The sequence below is a fragment of the Marmota flaviventris genome, chromosome 19, assembly GCF_047511675.1.
Source record: "Marmota flaviventris isolate mMarFla1 chromosome 19, mMarFla1.hap1, whole genome shotgun sequence".
In the NCBI taxonomy this organism is placed as follows: domain Eukaryota; kingdom Metazoa; phylum Chordata; class Mammalia; order Rodentia; family Sciuridae; genus Marmota; species Marmota flaviventris.
The window spans coordinates 19,628,448-19,646,473 of NC_092516.1; the positions used below are offsets into that span (position 1 = coordinate 19,628,448).

The 18,026-nt window shown below is 52.9% G+C and overlaps 1 protein-coding gene across 4 annotated transcripts in view; it reads left to right on the plus strand.

Annotated features, from left to right (window-relative positions):
* The window catches only part of Katnip (katanin interacting protein), a 141,700-nt gene that overhangs the window by 11,053 nt on the left and 112,621 nt on the right, over positions 1 to 18,026 (plus strand). For 3 of the 4 annotated variants that reach the window (XM_027948690.3, XM_027948688.3, XM_027948689.3), the window contains exon 2: positions 7,223 to 7,278. The exons of the other annotated variant lie outside the window; for it this stretch is intronic. In XM_027948690.3, the coding sequence (XP_027804491.3) occupies positions 7,223 to 7,278 (56 nt within the window). The remainder of the gene's footprint in view (positions 1 to 7,222; positions 7,279 to 18,026) is intronic. 4 annotated transcript variants of the gene reach the window in all.

Genomic DNA, 18,026 nt, shown 5'->3' on the forward strand with positions numbered 1-18,026 from the left:
ACCACTGGAAGGAGGGACGATTGATTTCTGCTCCCGGGTCCAGAGGTTTCTGTCCATGGTCGGCTAACTCCATAGCTTTGGGCCCAAGGTGAATGGTGGAGGGTCTCAGCTTATGGCAACTAGAAAACAGAGAGGGGAGGGGGTGCGGGGAAGGGAAAGAGAGAAAGAGCAAGGGAGAGGCCAGACACAGGTGGCCTCCCAGGGGCACGCCCCCGTGAGCTGCTTCCTCCAGGCAGCCCAACCTGCCTGCAGGTAGAAGATCCTAGTCCACTAGATCCTGTTGTCTCTTGAGGAGGAGGAGGTCGGAGCCCTCGTGAGCCGATCACTAAGTCCCCACTTCACAACTTTCCAGTATTGGGGGCCAGACCAGTCTTTGGGGGACACTTTATATCCAACCACGACAGACATGTTGTTTCCAGTTTGTGGAGAGTTTCTCCACAGCGCGTTCCCAGCAGTGACCTGGTTAGCTCAGAGGGAATATGAACTAGAGCTCTTGACAGTGTTGGCGACACATTCTCCAGAGGAGCAGCGCCCTTCTGTGCTCGCCCAGCAGTGCCGTCTCCCAGCCCAGCCCCGTGTGTCGTCAGGCTCTGGATTTGTGCTCGTCTGACAGGTGAGAGAAAGCAGGGACTCTGTAGGATGCTCGTCCTGTCATTAGACTGCACAGACATGAACGAGCCCAGTGGGAGCCCCACGTAACTGGACAACAGAACTAAGTTGTGGGACGTTGATGGGGAGCACCGTCACCCTCTCCATCCTGCTTACCCCACCGACTCAGCCCCAGGGACAAACAAATTCCTTTCTTAGGGGGAGTACCAAGGATCGAACTCAGAGGCACTCAACCACCGAGCCCCATCCCCAGCCCGATTTTGTATTTCATTTAGAGACGGGTCTCACTGAGCTGCTTAGCACCTGCTTTTGCTGAGGCTGACTTTGAACTTGCAGTCCTCCAGCCTCAGCCTCCTGAGCCACTGGGATTACAGGTGTGCGCCACTGGGCCCCGCAACAAGTTCTTTATTCAAAGGTCCGTGTCTGAGGAGCCTCTGCACAGGGTTTCTTTGTCTGTAGGAGTCCCACCAAGTCACCTGTCTTCTCCAAAGGCCCAGTGGGACTGAGTCCAGCATCAAGACCCCTCTCTACAATCACCTCTTCATGCCTTTGCCGTCGTCCACATCAGCAGCTTTATCTTCTTCGGGGAAAGTATTTTCTTCTAAGCTCCTTATTAATTGCTCTGGGAGCCCCAGACATTTAAAAGCTAAGGCACAGAAAAAGTCCCTTAACCCAGACTCTTTCCTCACACATTCCTTTTTGTGGATGGTGGGGGGGGGTGGGTACCAGGGATTGAACTCAGGGTCACTCAAGTACAGAGCCACCCCCCAGCCCTACTTTGTATTTTATTTAGAGACAGGGTCTCACTGAGTTGCTTTGTGCCTCACCATTGCTGAGCCTGGCTTTGAACTCATGATCCTCCTGCCTCAGCCTCCTGAGCCACTGGGGTTACAGACAGGCGCCACTGCACCCCACTCCCCACACATTCTCGTACTGAATTTGTTCTTGTCCTGGGCTTTAACCACCTGACTGAGGGCCAGCGTGGCCGAGTGGTTAGGAGACCAGGCCTCTGGAGAAGGTGCCCAGATTCACATCGAATCTCCCCTGCTTGTCACCTGAAGAGTTCCTGGAGAGGGGACTTTGACTCAGGACAAATGGGGTCCTTGCTGTACATGACAGAAAAGAATTCCAGGATATGCTGGTCAGAGACACATTGATTTAAGAAAGAAGATTACACATTCAAGGGAGAATGTGGGCTCTCTCAAGGGAGAGACCTTTTGGGGTTACAGTAAGAAATGTGCATTCAAGGGAGAGCGCTGGCCATTTTGAGAGTGAAAAGGTTCGTGGGTAAAATGAGGAATCCTCATTCAAGGGGCTTGTGGGCCTCTCCAGGGAGGACAGCGCCCCCCGGGGGTGGGGAGTTGGGGTAATACTTACAGAGGGACCGTAGCTAGGGCCCAGCGAGAGGTGGAGTCGGCAGTCAGAAGGTCCATGCCAGTTCTCTCCACCCTGGCCCATTGCCCATCATGTCACTCTTGATAGGCAAGGGCATGGGTCAAGGGCATAGGTCAAAGGCTTGGGTCAAGGACATGGGTCTAGGGCATAGGCGAGGGCAGGGAATAGGGAATGGGGTGAGCTGCTGTGAGTGCTTGTTTTGCATTTCAAGTGTTTGTGGGTGTTGCCTGCATTCTAAGGGCTCCTGGGTGCACTCTCTCCACCCACCACCCCACCTCCCTCAGTTTCATCCCGGGGTACTTAACCACTGAACCACATTTCCAGCCCTTTTTTATTTTTTATTTTGAGACAGGGTCTCACTAAGTTGCTTATGGCCTTGCTAAGTTGCCCAGGCTGGCCTTGAACTTGCGATCCTCCTGCCTCAGCCTCCTGAGTTGCTGGGACGACAGGTGTGCGCCACCACACCAGGAACACTTCTCTTTTGAAGCTCAGTATAGTTTTCTTTTTCCGTATTCCCAAATTCCTCTCATAATCACTAGCCATGTGATACTGGGAAGGTTTTTGACCTCTTTGGGACTCAGTGCCCTCATATGACATCTGGGATCACCACAGCAACTGGGAGGAGCCACCCAGAAATGAGTGGATGTAGGTACTTGGCCTGGAGCCCGGGGCTGGCTCCTGGTTGACCCTAAGGGCGAGTCCCCTGGGTGATGGTGATCATGATAATGGTGGCAGGATGAAGATAATGGTAGTGATGCTGGCATTCGGGAGCACACTGAGCCCTGACACTTACAAGGCACACTTTTGTGACCTTGAGTGAGCGAGCAATTTAATCTCTCACCATCAGTTTGCTTAATTCTCTTTTCTCTGTTTGTTTGTACCAAGAGGAATAGTATCTGTCATCCAAACCTAGAGTTAGCAGACCTCAGCCCAGAGGCCACTTCTGACCCACTGCCTGCTTGTGTAAATAAAGTTTTATTGGCACACAGCCACGGCCATTGTTTACATACTGTTTGTGGCCCCTTTTGTGCTACAGTGGCAGAGTCAAGTAGCTACACTAGAGACCTCATGGTCTTATGACCTTATGGCTGTCACAGTCAAAAGTATTTACTTTCTGGCCTTTTATACAAAAAGTTTGGTGACCCCTGGTCTAAGAGAGAGGCTGTGAAAATCTAGGCAGATGCTCTGCGGAGAAGCTGGCTGCATGGGGTATTGGTGGGGCAGAGCTGCACCAGGCAGACCTTGAACTCTCCACTCTCCTCCACCCATAAGGAATGGACCTAGGTTACCGTGTGAGTCAGGAATAGCATAGGACTATACTTTGCATACGTGTTTCTATTGTGTTCTCTGCATTTCCATATGCACCGAATTTATGCATTCATGAGTCTGTGCCCTGTAGACTGTACTTTACAGGTGGCTCAAGGCTTTATTCCAAAGGGTAATTAACCACTGAGCTACATCCCCCACCCTTTCATATATATATATATATATATTTTACTTGGAGACAGGGTCTCACTGAGTTGCTTAGCGCCTTGCTTTTGCTGAGGCTGGCTTTGAACTCACGATCCTCCTGCCTCAGCCTCCTGAGCCACTGGCATTACAGGCGTGCACCACTGTGCCCAGCTCCAAAGGTAATTTTGACATTGATTTTCTTTTGCCTGATGATATCAGAAAGGAAGACGTGACTTCCCCTGTAACTGGTGGCTGTGAATATCATCTGCCTCTGGAGCAAAGTAAAACTGAAGTATCAGAACCTTCTACCCATTGAAAATAAATCCTAAGTGCAGATAAAGCTTCTCTGAAATCCTAAGTGGAAGAATAGTATTATATTTACAAAAATTCAACGCATTCGCTTCTTTGTGGCTTCTCCCCAGGCACACATCTGTTCCATAAAGAGAAGCACATGCGCATCATTTACATTCGGCCTTATTTGTTGCTTTGGAGCTGATGCAGGCAGGTCACCTTGCAAAACGCAGAGGAACACCCCTTTAATTTTGCAAACGGCATATATTGATATTAATGTCACCTTCTCCAGCTTCCCTCCCAGAGTTGTGGGAATCAATGAGATACAGGTAGAAGATGCTCAGAGATGCTAAGTGCAGCCGACAGGCGCAGTGGATCTGGTCACAGCACTCCTGTCCTTGGCAGGAAGCAGCCGTCTCCACATGGAGCTACCTGGAGCAGAGGGAGTCCAGGCGTGGGCTGGGCGGGCCAGCCTTGTGGGGAGGTTACGTAACAAATGCTCATAATTAGAGCGAATTATCTTCGTTGGAAAATGAGAGAATTATTTCCCAGTTTAATGAATAAAGACGCTTCTAATTAACTCCAGTAGAGAGATCTGCCTTCAAATTTCAGCAGTTAAGCGCTGTAGTCATTGTATTAATATTTTGTATTTATAGTTCACCTGTTGTTTTTCTTTTTTATTTTTTTACCGTGCTTATTGGTGTATGGAATTTTTGGAGATGAAGAGCAAACCCAGAGAAGATTCAGCCTCTCATTTAAAGCAAACAAAAAATCAGAGGCAGCTCTGGCCCAGAGAGATCCTATGACTCATCAGAGGTCCCTGGGCTGTCCCCCAGGAGTCAGTGTGACCAGCAAATAAAGGGGCTGCCGTGCGCACCCCTGGCCTGGCTCTGGGTCCCTCCTGCTCCTGGCCCTTTCTCTGGCTCTGCTGGGTCCCGCTGGCCTGTCACGTGTCTCTGTTCCCACTGAACCCCCTGTCTGTCAGCAACCTGGCCTCCCAGCCGCTCTGTCCCTTCCAGCACAGGCCCGTCTGCGGGCTCCTCCAGCATCACGTGGGCTGGCTGCCTGGTACTTCGTGGTCTCTGGCCGGCCTTGGGGCCCGATAGGAATCTGCAGATTGGCGGCCAGAGCAGTGTGCCCAAGGGCTTATGGGAGCGGCTCTGTCTGGCTCCTGCTCCCGAGCATCCGGTCAGGATCAAGTCAGCCCAGCCGGCTCTCGCAGCCCCTGAGCAGTGGGCTCTTTTAGTTGTTTTGTGCATGTGTTTAATAAACTTTGTTTTTTGTTATTGACTTGATCATTTGAGTGGTACTAGGGGTTGAGCCCAGGTGCTCCTCCCCTGAGCAACAGCCCCAGCACTTCCTTTTTATTTTTATTTCGAGACGGTATCTGGCTGGGTTCCTGAGGCTGGTCTGGCACTTGGCGGTCCTCCTGCCTCAGCCTCCTGAGTCGCTGGGATCCAGGCGTGCGCACTCCTGCTGGCTAATGAATTTTATCTTTTTGGAGCAACTTTAAGTTCACAGACAAGTTAAGCTCCCGTACACCCCCACCCCTGCCCGCCACAGCCTGCCCCACCATCAGCACCCCACATTATCCACTGCACATTATTCTGGGCCCAGAAGACAGTCATACACAGGTGTCCCTGGGTCACAAACAGGCACACAGTCAGTTTCAGGTCAGTCCTTCTGTCTCGAAATCCCGTCATTTATACTCTGCCCCGTGGCTGGTGGCTGGTGGCTACTCACAACATCAGAGCTCACCCATAATGGAAGGTGGCCCTGTCCTGGCCATCTCTGTCTCAACCAACTCCAAGTTCCTGGGCGGGGATTCTGATTGCCTGGGGCTGAATCAGGGTCTGTCCCTGGTACTGCATTCTGAGATTTGAGGCCTGGGATCATGTGCCCTGGTGGCTTCCCTGGGTCCTCACTCCCTGGGAGGAGGGGGAAGCAGCAGAGGGCAGTGTCTCTAGTCGGTGTTAGCTGAGCAGGCGCCTCGCCAGCTTTCTGCCTCTGTAACAAACACCCGGAGCAGTCAGCTGGAGAGAGGAAAGGTTCATTCTGGATCCAGTTGTGCATCCTTCTCCACGGCCTGGTGCCTGGTGCTGTGTCGCTGTCGGGCTTGGGTCGAGGCAGCACCATAGGACGGGAGCATGTGCTGGGGGAAGCCAATCACGCCAGGGTGAGCAGGAAATGGGACGCGCAGGAGAGCAAGAGCGGGGTCCCAGCACCCGCTTCCAGGGCTTGTCTGCAGGTGACTTTCCTTCCTTCCTCCAGGCCCACCCCCGAAAGGTCCCCCACCTTCCAGCAGCACCATGGGCTGGGGACCAGGATTCAACGGGGGCCTTTGGGGGACATTCCACTTGGGAACTCTAGCGACAGATAACTCTGCTTTCTACTGTGATGGGTGACGATCCTTGTCCTACGTCCCCCGACTCCTTTTCTCTAATGGCCTCAGAGTTTGTTGCCAGAAGTTCCTCCTGGGGCCTCTGCTCGCCCCTAGTCCCGCTTTCTTGGAAAGATCATCCTCCCAGGGGCTTGACCACCAGTCGCGACCCCGCCCCTCCCCCCACAGGGGCCTAGACCCCCGTGAGTGGCCCTGTCTAGAGGCAAGCATCTCCTGTGCGCCTCATCCCAACCTCGTGCCTCTCAGCGTGCTGTCCCAAAGCCTTTGTGCTCCTGCCTTTTGAGTGCCCCTGTCTAATGGGCCCTGTGGTTGTGACAGTTTCACAAACAGCCACCTGGGAGCAGAGCTGGGCAGTTGTGGAGCTGCACTGGGAACGCACAGTGGCTCCTGTTTTATATTTGAAAACCAAGATAATTCATTCATCTTCCATCAAGGGAGCCTTGTGCAGTGGACCCTTCCAGAAAAGGTGTGGAGACGGCACCTGGAGAGGCGTATTTACATGATGATGCCTCTGAGTTGAATTTATGCATGCTTTCAAATGTTAGTCTTCAAGTTTTCCGAGAAAAGCAACAATTCTCTCCGAAATTGCCCATTATGTGAAATGCAGGTGATTACTGCTGATTCACAAGGGCAGCGTCACCCAAGTGGTGAGATTGGGGCTTTGGCGCGGCCCATTGCTATGCACCGTCCAGGTTTATGTGTGTGCGCACAGCGGAAGGCATTTTAGGGGAAGGCATTTTATATAATTCCAAACAATTTAATAGAAATGTAATTCGACTGGGAAAACCACAGTCCGTCTGCCCTTTCAGAGAGCAGATAATGTTGCAGATTAAAGGGCTGGAGCTTTGTTCATTATAGTCAAATAACGTGAGCGTGTGAATCACCGTTTTTCTTGCCGTTGGTGTATTTCAGAAGTGTGCCATTTTCCCATTATAATAATAGGCTACATTTTCTTAAAATCATTTGATTATGATCGGTCCTGTCTATTCAGTTTGCAAATAAAAAGCTTTTGCGGTGATAAACTAGCTGTTCCCAGCAGCCTCAACCTCTGCTTCTGCCTTTGAACCGCCACAGGTCAGACCCTGCGAAAGGCTCAGAGAAGTCGTTCCTGCTCTCGGGAGAAAAAGGAGGTAAACGTGCCACTCGTGAGGGCCAGGGGGAGGCCGCTGTGTCTGAAAGGAGCTGGGGAGCTGGGTGGTAAATAAGTATGCTGGGTCTTCTCTTCTTTTCTTACTGAGTTCTCAACTTGGATCCTAGACCAAATTAGAGTTGGCAGCTAGACTTGTCAACCCAGTGTCACTTAGAACAATAATGTCTTCCAGATCATATCAGTTAGCTGCATGTAATAAATCACTCCGATTTCAGTGGATTAAAATGTGCATTGGGTTCCTGGTTCTATGAATCGGCAATTTGGGCCTCCCGGGTGGTTGTGCTGAGGGGCTGGCTCTGCTGATTCTGGGGACCCCCCTGCGTCTGCACTCACTGCTGTTTCCCCGGGGGGCACCCTGGGGTCCAGCGGGGTGTCATTTCTCCCCACAGGTTCTCATCTCCCAGCAGGCTGGCCAGGGTTGCCCATGTGGGGCATCTGGGTTTGAGAGTAGGAGAGTGGCAGCTGCAAGACCTCTTGAGTCACAGGTCCACAACTGGCACTTTGTCACTCGTGCCACTTTTTAAAACGAAAGGATATTTGCAAAGCTCACTGGGTCCAGGAGCTTCAAAGCAAGTCACAAGGTCAGCCCAGACTCCAGGGGTGGGGCAGAGTAAGAACAGGGGAGGGGGGGGGGGGCAGGGGGGGGAGGCCAGGCCTCACTTCCTGAGGGAAGGAGCCACAGAACGTTGTGGCTGGCCTGAAGCCTCCCCTGACTGTCAGGCCTCGGGGACGGGGACTCAGTCACTGTGTGCACTGTGTGGTCAGAAGAGATGGGAGCAGCATCGTCACAGTGGGCAGAGGAAGCAGGAGGGTCGTGCAGGCCCTGGGCCCCCCAACTGCCAGCACCGTCCACGAAGGTCACTGCAGGCTGCCTCTCAGGGAGGACTGTTCTCCAGGCCCAGGGAGCAACACGGTCAAAGCCAGAGCGACGCCAATAAGGAAAGTTGCAAGTTCTCGAAGCCTGAGCTGGGTGGGAAGCCATGGCAAGGACGCAGGTCACCACAGGCCCTCGGAGCAAGTCCCAAGCTCATGGGAGTTTAAATTAGTCTTCATTTAGTGGCACGTGGGTGCAGGGGTGGCGGGGAATGAAGTGTGTGACATCATGATGGATACCCGCTGATCCTGAAGTCATCGACACTCACCCTGACACTTCTGATGGCACAGTGATGTCATTCCAGTGACAAAGGGCATTTGTCAGGTCAGCTGGGTCCCAGGGCTCAAAAATGGCCCAAAAGTTGGCTCTTTCTCTTTCTGTTGCTTTCCTCTTGCTCTCGGCCAGCTCTGAGGAGGTGTGCTGGGCTTGGGCTGCAGAGGCCCCGGGGCCCTGCTGGGCCTGTCCCCTCTGCAGCGTGGGCCGCTCCTCTGCCTCAGTCCACCCACCTGGTTAGGGCCGGGAGCAGCGCAGGCGTCTTGCTGCCGCTGAGCTCTAACTGTGGCCTGGGTGGGCCTCTACTGTGGCCTGGGTGGGCCTCTGCTGTGGCCTGGGTGGGCCTCTGCTGTGGCCTGGGTGGGCCTCTGCTGTGGCCTGGGTGGGCCTCTGCTGTGGCCTGGGTGGGCATCTAACCTGGGCGAGCCTGGGTCCCCTGCTCTGATAGCCTGCAGCCCCCTCCGCAAGTGCCAGCGGTGGAGACCAGCGTTCAAGGGGACTCGTTGCCACCTCCCCCGGAGCCTTGGGTCATGGAGCAGTGGCGCCCCCCACTCCCCCACCTTGGGCACTCAGCTGGGAAAGCTCGCCGCAGGGCGGGGCCACCGCTGCTCTCCCCTCCTTGGTGACCAGGCTCCTCCCCTTGCTGGGGAGCATGTAGGAGCCTGTAGCTCCTACCTCTTCTAGAAAGTGCTGGAAGGAAAACAAAGAGCCGGGCTGTTAATCTCCACCCCAGGCTCAACCCGGAGACTTAAGAGATTTAAGATGGTTTCTGGCTTCTGAAAAAAGAGGGGGCCGCCTTTCTGCACGGGGTTTTGTTTGGTTAGAGAAACAAAAGAAAGAGGCGCAGAGGGGCGGCCCTCTGCTCTGTCGCAGCAGCCTCCCCGCCAAGTCCTGGGCCGTGAAGCAGGGACTCCCCCCGCAGTCTGTGGCTTCTGCAGGATGCCAGGTCCACATCAGGCCCCGTCCCCAGGAAAGGCAGGGAGGAGATGAGCATCTCTTTCCCAGAGCAGCTTGGAACAGCTGCTGGGCCCGCGTTGAGCTCGCGTGGCCAGCTCGCTCCCTGGCTGGGGTGCCTGGGGTCCCCCCCAGGTAGGGACTGGGGACACCTCCCAGTGGTCCTGGGCCTGCCTGGTGAGGGGAAGAGGGAGGCTGGCCCACACCCTGTGACAGCTTTGGGGGAAGCAGGCGTGTCCCGGTTTGGACGAGGCTGGGCTCACCTCCGCACGCCATCTCCTGGCTTCTTTGGAAAAATAAGGAACCACTGAGTCCTTACTCCTACCAAGTATCCATGGGCAGTGGCCATGATCAGTGTGGCTGCCCCTTCAGATGGGGTCCCCAGTTTGCCATCCCTGCCCCCCACCTGCTTGATATCAAGCAGGTCCACAGTGACCATGTCCCCACAGGGCCCGGCACTTTTTGTCAGAGGTCCCCAACTGCCACCTGTTGGAACCACCTGGAAACTTTAAACGCCCTGATGTCAAGGTCCGTTCCCAAGCCACTAAACTAGAACCTCTGGGGGCGAGGCCTCGATGTCAGCATTTCTTAACCACCCCCCCCCAGGTGCCACATGGCGGTGTGGGTGTGAACCAGGGCTTCCTTGCATGAGGTGGCCCCTGGCTCTGGACCAGGCACTCTGTACACCACTGGCTCAGAGCCCCTGTGCTCCCCGCGTCACAGACACCAGAAGACGCACGTCAGGAAGCCAAGAGTCAGCTGCATACGGGATCCTGGCAGCGCCCGTCCAGGAGGACTTCCTGGGAGAGGCGGCTTGAGCTGCGGCCTGGGAAGGGTCACAGTCATTTCTGGAAATCAGAGCACAGTTAGTTTGCGCAAAGTCAGTAAATTCTTTCAGTTCAGCGGGTAAAAATATTCTCTGGCTCATCTCTAACAAGTAGTCATGGTTCCTGCCTGCAGAGATTATGGAGTGTTTATGGCCCTTGGTCATGAATTATTAATGCTTTTGAAATTGTGGTCATTGTAGTTTACTCAAAAATCATTAGGAAGCCAATTTATCATACAGTGCTTAAAAAAAAGAAAAAAAAAGAATGAAAATCACTGAGGAGGTTGAAATCTTTATTCAGTCCCAATTCCCCAGGGTCCACGCTGGTGCCCAGGGCACTGTGCAGCTCACAGGCCTGGGGCTGGGGTCATGTCCTCCTGTGCAGAGCCATGGAGGCCCCTGCCACTCTGTTGGTTAGTACCCAGGATGTGCCCGGAGGGCTGTGGTGCAGGTCCCGAGTCCCCGAGTTAAGGAGATCAGCCGCAGATCCCATGGTGTGACCTCGTCGTGTCCCTGGACCCCTGTGACCGTCTCTAATGCCCTCTGGTGAGCTGGCGTAGAAGCTGAGGGCAGCCATGCATTCAGGCACCTAGCACAGCACTCGCCCGTCCTGGGCGTCCAAAGAGAGAGAGGCAGCGAGAGGGGCACGTTGCTCCTCCCCCTGCAGGGGCCTGCTGGCTCCCTCCAGACCACAGGCGGACCCCTCCAGCCTTTCCTGTGTGTGTCCCCCGGCAGCCTAGCCCCCGATGCCCATTCCTAACCCTCACAGCCACTTGTGATCATGGACTGCCATCTTTTGCAGTTGATTGAAGATCCCCAAAACTGCTGTTGACAGTGCTCACATCTGCCGCGCTCGCTTTGTAAAGAACTGCAGAAGTCGTTTAACTCTCCCACCTAGAAAACGCCACACCTCCCCTCTGCATGGGCGTGCACACACATGCCACTTCCTGTTATTAGCAGAGACTTTGGTGCAAGACTAGAGGCTCCCTTCACTTTTCCCAAGCAGAGGAGGAGACAGAGGTCTCAGGGGAACACAGGAAAGGAGACAGTGCTTGCAGGCACAAGGTTTTCTGGACACCACCTCTGTCTCTTCAGTGCACCACCACAAGCACCGTCTCAGCATCTTGCTGCTGTCTTGACGCTTCTCTCTACTGGTGGCTCTTCATCTAGGAGTTCAGTTCACAGGCCAGAGGGAGAGCCTGGTCCCCTGGCTAATCAGCACGTGAGAATATTCATCAAGGCAGGTGGGACTGAAGGTATGGGGTAGCTCAGTGATGGAGAGCTCGCCTCGTCCGCATGAGACCCCTCCCCAGCCCCACAAAAGGAAAACAAAGGAGAAGGAGGAGGAGGGGTGTTTGAGGATCCAGTGCTTCTAACACCAGCCCTCAGTTCCCACTGTAGTCAGCTCCTTCTGTGCCCTTCCCTGAATACTCCACAGTCTCCAACTACGCAGAGTATGTGTTCTGTCTCCTGTGCCACCTAGCCACGCCCTCCTTGTCCAACATGGCAATGACACCCATTATTTTGTTCCTGGATTATTATTAGTAGTAGTATTAGTAGTTTTACACCTTATTGTGTCTTGGAGAACATTCCTAGCAGGTTGCATGGGCAGACCTCATTCTTTTTATGGCTTTATCTCATTACAGATATACCAGAACCCAGTCCTTCATTAATACCAGTTGTGTGCGGTAATGCATGCCTCTAATTCAGCTGCTCAGGAGACTGGGGCAGGAGGATCCCAAGTTAGAGGCCAGCTTAATGGAGATGTAGTTTTGTGGTAGAATATCCCTGGGTTCAATCCCCAATTACCACCCCCCCAAAAAAAAAAAGAAAAGAAGAAAGAAAGAAAAGAGACCATCCTAGTAGGGCCTAGAGAAGTGTCCTGTTATCAAATACATTAATATATGTGCAGCAAAATATGAATATTCATCCAGAGTGAGACGTATAAAGGTCATACATTTCATGTCCACTTGGATGGGATTTTGCTGCTAAATGATTGCATAATGCACTAGAGGGTCCTGGTTAATGAATGTCTAGGCTATTAATAGTCTTTTGCTACCCTAAGAATCAAGAGTGTCCTAAAGCACATCTTTGTGCACATGTGCAGAAATAGCCAAAGGTTAAATTTCTTAAAAGTGGAATTAATGGATCAAAGGCTGTGTGCTTCATTGAGATCAATGTGTCCACTTCATCTCCTAATAATGCACAAGAGGGGCAGAGCTCTCTGTTCGAGGCCACCTTGTTGAGTGCTGGCCAAGTTCAAGTGTGGCTGTCCTTGGCAGCAGTTCCCGCATTGAAGCCTTGGGTCAGTCTCTTGGGAAGGACTTGGGGGCATGTCCAGCGCCTCGATTTCTGAAAATCTCTTACAGCCTTAGCTCAGAGCCCCGTCCTGGCTGCCTGCAGGAGGCCGGGGGACTGGCCACTCTCCTGTAGGTTTTGACCCCGCTGGTGAGAAGACGGCAGGCCCTTCTCCCTTCCTCCCTGCAGTTCTCAGTGTCCTTGCAGCTTAGTCCTTGGGCCACCGGGAGCTGTCCCTCCACATTTACAAGAGCCCAATTGCCCTTTTTGAGGGGGGTGCAGCTCAGCGACAGAGCACGGGCTTAGCTGGCACAGGGCCTCGGGCTCCGTCCCCAGCACTACCTGCCTCAAAACATGTGAGTGAAAGAGGAAGAAAGACAAGTAGGCATGCAGGCTAGCGAGGCAGCGTTACGGGAGCCTGCAGGACAGCTGACGTTCCAGATGGGCACTTCTCCTGGAATGAAACCTCTTAGTTTGTGTTTCTGGGCAGACAAGAGCGAAATCCGTTTTGGGTTCAACTGCCAGATGAATTCCCAGTTATCACGGCCAGTCCTTTTGACTCTTGAGGTCTTGGTCTCTGTAACTTAGAGAACTTGGAGTGGGTAGGGCCCCTGCAACATTGGCCACTTGTGATTTCTGCAGGGTTGGAAGCAGGACAGTGAAGTATTGAGCCTGTGAGCCCTGGAACCAAACAGCCTGGGTTCCTCGGCCAGGCACGTGACTTAACCTCGCCGTGGCTCGACCTCCCCTCTCAAGGGTAGGGATGGTAGAACCTGTGGCACGGCACTGCGGTGAGGAGTCAGTGAGTTCACGTGGGCCAAGTGCTGAGAACGGGGCTGGCACATACTAGCAGCTCAGTAAATGTTGAGGATTGTGATTTAGGAGTGGCAGGGAAAGTAGCTTTGGTGATAAAGCTGATCCTTCAAAGACAAAAGGTGAGGGGTGAGTCTTGCCGGGAAAGAGCAGGACTCCGTTTGGGCCAGTGTCCCTCACTCATTTGGTACCATCATGTGCCGGGCGAGGTGACGCACCCCGTAATCCCAGCAGCTCAGGAGGGTGAGACTGGAGGATGGTGAGTTCAAAGCCAGCCTCAGCAACTTAGTAAGGCCATAGGCAACTCAGTGAGACCCTGTCTCTAAATAAAATATAAAAAGGGCTGGGGATGGGGCTCAGTGGTTAAACACCCCTGGGTTCAATCCCTGGTACCAAAAGGGGGGGGGGCATGTAATCTGTCCCCCTTGGGAATGACCTTGTGACTGAATCAGCCACCTGCCCCAGGCTCTGGCAAGCAGGTAGGAGCTGCAGGAGACACATACACAGACACAGCCCCCGTAACCCCAGTTTAACAGCAGCAGGGCCAAAATCTGAACCTCGAAAAGCAGAGAGGATCCATTTCTGATGCAATGCCAGGGAGGACAGTGACGTGTCTGGGGCCTCCTGGGCCAGCTTAGCTCCCGGCACCGACTGAACCAGAGGAAGAGCCCCTCCGAGAGCTGCAGCTGGACCAGGAGGTGAGACGACGGCTTCCCTTCCCGGCCTGCATTGGCGAAGCCACGGGCCCCTCAACAGAGCATCCGAAAAGTTCGCTCGGTCCTCAAATCACAGGCATGAAATTGCCTTTACAGTGTCCCTGTCACCTGCTCCCTACACTCGGAGAAGTCAGCTTGTGGGGTGTGGAATATGATTAGAAAAGAGTGGTATGATGTAAGAAAGGGAGGCGCCTGCGAGTGACCCCTGGACGGCGTGTCTCCAGGTCACAGGCAGCCCTGGGGACTGCCCCTCCGTCTCGGGCAGGGGCCTGGAGCACACCAGGCCATGTAGGCCCCCGTGCTGCCGCTGTCACTGAGCGTGAGGACACTCCTCTCTCCTCTGAGGGCCTCTGTTTCCTCTGGGTTCCCCAGGCCTGGCAAGAACCAGCAGTTCTGACTGTAACCTCATCGGGGCCCGGGGGCCGGGTCTCCAGACCCTGCTCAGATGGTAGAAGCCCTCCTGAAGCCAGCTTCGGTGAAAGAGGGAATCTGTTCCCAGGGTGGGTGGCAGCAGGCATGGCTGTATCCAGGTGTCCTGACTCAGCCCTCTGCGCCCTGCTGTCCTGCACAACGGGTCCGTTCTCAGCAGGCTTTCAGTGGTAAGACGGCTGCCAGCTGCCCAGGCTGACTGCGTGGAGATGAAATGGCATCGGGAGAGAGCCTGGGCCTGGAGCCAGGAAGCCTGGATGATCCTGGCGCAACACTTACCCACTGAGCCTCAGTTCCTTCACATGTAGAATGGGTGTCTGTCACCGGGGTGGGGGGGTTAGAAGAGGGCCTGGCACATTGTGGCACTAGCCAGGCTCAGTCTGGCACCATCCTGGGGACATTAAGATGGTCAGAGAGGGGCGTCTTCCCAAAGGAACATAAGGACCACAGAGAAAGGGTGGAAAAGGGGAAAGGGTGGCGGGCAAAGCCAGGCGCCACTGCATGGCCACTTTGTGGAGGGAATGGCAGAGCCAAGATGGCATAGTCACTCCAAGTGGCTTTCAGCTGGGCACCGTGGTACACGCCTGCAGTCCCAGTGACTTGGGAGGCCAAGGCAGGAGGATTGTGAGTTCGAGGCCGGCCTCAGCAACTTAGGGAGGCCCTGAGCAACTTAGTGAGTCCCCATCTCAATAAATAAATAAGTCTGGAGACATAGCCCAGTGGTAAAGCACTCCTGGGTTACATCCTCAGTATTAAAAAAAGAAAAAGAAACATGTAGAAACTTAAATTGTTTCAAAAAATGTTCTTTGGGTCACTTGTATTTCATTTCACACCTGGGAGATGGTTGTCACCAAAAAAAATAGAACAGCAGTGGTGGAGGGCCAGGGTCTGGGCTGGACTGTCTGGGTTTGTATGCCGGCAGTACCACTCAAGGATGGTGTGACTTCTGGAAAGTTCTGAAACCTTGGTGCCTCGGTGTCCTTATCTGCAAAATGGAACTGAAAATAGTACCTCCTGGTGGGCTGGCCAGGGAGTCCAAAGAGTGGCACATGTAAGATACCCGGAGCCACACCTGCCAGGGCCAGGGCTGGCTGCTCTTCCACTCGGCCCCGGGTCCTTCCCACTTTGTCCACTGGGGTGGTGGGCTCAGGGCAGAGGGCAGCAGAGGTGTGGTGACACCTGCAGCCCCACCCCAGTGGGCCAGACACTCGGAGTCCCTGGTTTCCAGACTAATGCCACCGACAGCAGTGAGATTAGAACATGCAGAAAGGCATAAAAATCCTCCCCCATTCTGGATCGTACCTGTTACTTGTTTATATGTTGCCTTCCCACTTTTTCCTGTACAATTACATATATTTCAGAATTAGACTTGTCCTTTAATTAGGGACAATGAGTACCTTCCATTATTCTTAACTTTTTATTTATTGAGGTATGACTTATGTATAAAAAAGTAGATGACCTTTTTAGTTATTTATTTTTATATGGTGCTGAGGATCGAACCTAGCACCAGGCGAGCGCTCTACCGCTGAGCCACAACCCCAGCTCCCCCAAAATAGACAACTTAGGAGTAGAATTGTATGAGCACTTATGCAGGAATACACCTGAGCTGACACTCCCCACATCAGCAATGTGGAGCATTCCTTGGGCCCTAGGAGACCCCTCCCAGGTAACACCTCTCCAGAAATAACCGTGATCTTGACTCTGACAGCATAAATTTGCCTGTGATAGAACTTCATACAAGTGGAATTACAGTGTGAGTACTTTTTATGTCTTTTTTCCCTGCTAAATGTGTCTGTGAGACTTACTCGTATTTTCAGGTGTGTCAGCAGTCCGTTCTTTGCCATTATGGTGAGAGCTTCAGTTATTCTTAGAAAAATCAAGTTACAAAACAACTGGAGTTTATTGTCATTATTTTACAATTCTTGTTTGTACAATAAATTAAAATATGCCATCGATCTTCCCTCAGTGTCATTCCCCTCCCCAGAAGTAACTACTATTAACTGGATATTCATTTTTCTAGAGCTTTCTGTATTTGTGCGCCTCCCTTCATCATTTAGTTAGGAGTGCATTTGGCTTCAAGTAACAGAAACACAACTAATAAGAGCCTGAAGTGGGGGTCAGCGATTTTTTTTCCTATAAAGGGCAGATAATAAACGCTTCAGTCTTACTCTGTCACCATTACTCGATTCTGCCACTGAGTGCAAACAGCCCTAGTTAATATGTAAATGAGTGAGTGTGGCTGTGTGCCAATAAAACTTTATTTTAAAAAGTGTCTGGCCACATTCAGCCTGTGATTGTAATTTCTTGACCCTTCACCTAAATAATAGGAATTTATTTGGTTTATGTGGCAAGAAATCTGTAAATAACCTTGTGAGGGAATCTTAATCTGTGCCTCTGTTGGGGAAGCCCGTCGCTCTAAAGCCTTGCCAATAGCGTGAATGGCCTTTTACGTTTCGCCAGTCCTCCCTGTCCCCACTCCTGTGTTTGGGTGAGTGTCTCTGCCTGATCGTCCACGTCACTGATCTCCTATCTGTCTTTGTCAGTGTTTCCTCCAGCATCTTTTGATGTTTTTTTCATTTTGATGATTAACATCTTTTATTTGTAATTTCTCATTGATTCTCTCCCTTAACAGACTGCAAGGCCCTGTCAAATCCTCCAACACTGTCGGGCACATTTAAAATCTCTCTGCTTCGTTGTTTTCTCTGTTCTTTGGTTGTTCTTTCTTGTGTGTGTGCGCGTGTGTGTGTGTGCGCGTGTGTGTGTGTGTTTGTGTGTGTGAGAGTGTGTGTGCGTGTGTGTTTGTGTGTGTGAGTGAGTGTGTGAGAGTGTGTGTGTGCGTGCGTGTGTGTTTGTGTGTGAGAGTGAGTGTGTGTGTGCGTGCGTGTGTGTTTGTGTGTGAGAGTGAGTGTGTGTGTGTGTTTGTGTGAGAGTGAGTGTGTGTGCGTGTGTGTGCGTGTGCGTGTGTGAGTGTGTGTGTGTGTTTGTGTGTGTGAGAGTGTGTGTTTGTGTGTGTGTGTGTTTGTGTGTGTGAGAGAGTGTGTGTGTGTGTGTGTAGCGCTGGGTCTTGAACTCAGGGCCTGTGCGTTCCAGACAGTCACCCTCCCCCTGAGCCACACTCCAGTCCTTGGTTGTCATTTGTTCTACTTATCACACGGCCCCCGCTTCCCTAGTGCGGGCTTTCCTGGAGCCTTGGTGCTCTGTGGACATACACCTAGGGGTACCGAGGTGGCCTGTTTTCTGCTCGGTGGGTACCCTTTCCTCCCTCCCTTCCTCACATTTTGATGTGGCTTTACCAACATGGAATGACTCTCATTCTAACTGGGTCCCATTCTTGTGGATGGACCCAGGTGGGACTCCCTGGGGGGTACCGTGTCTTCTTAGTTTGCCACAGCGATTGTGGCAGAGGGGAGGACTTGTCGCGAGAGCGTGGTGGTGGTGGTGGCCTGTCTTCTGAACACAGGGCCTCCCTTGTCCTTCCATCCGTGTCCTTTCTGTCCCAGTGGCCACCATCATGGCTCTCAGAGGCTGGTGGATCAGGGGGCCAC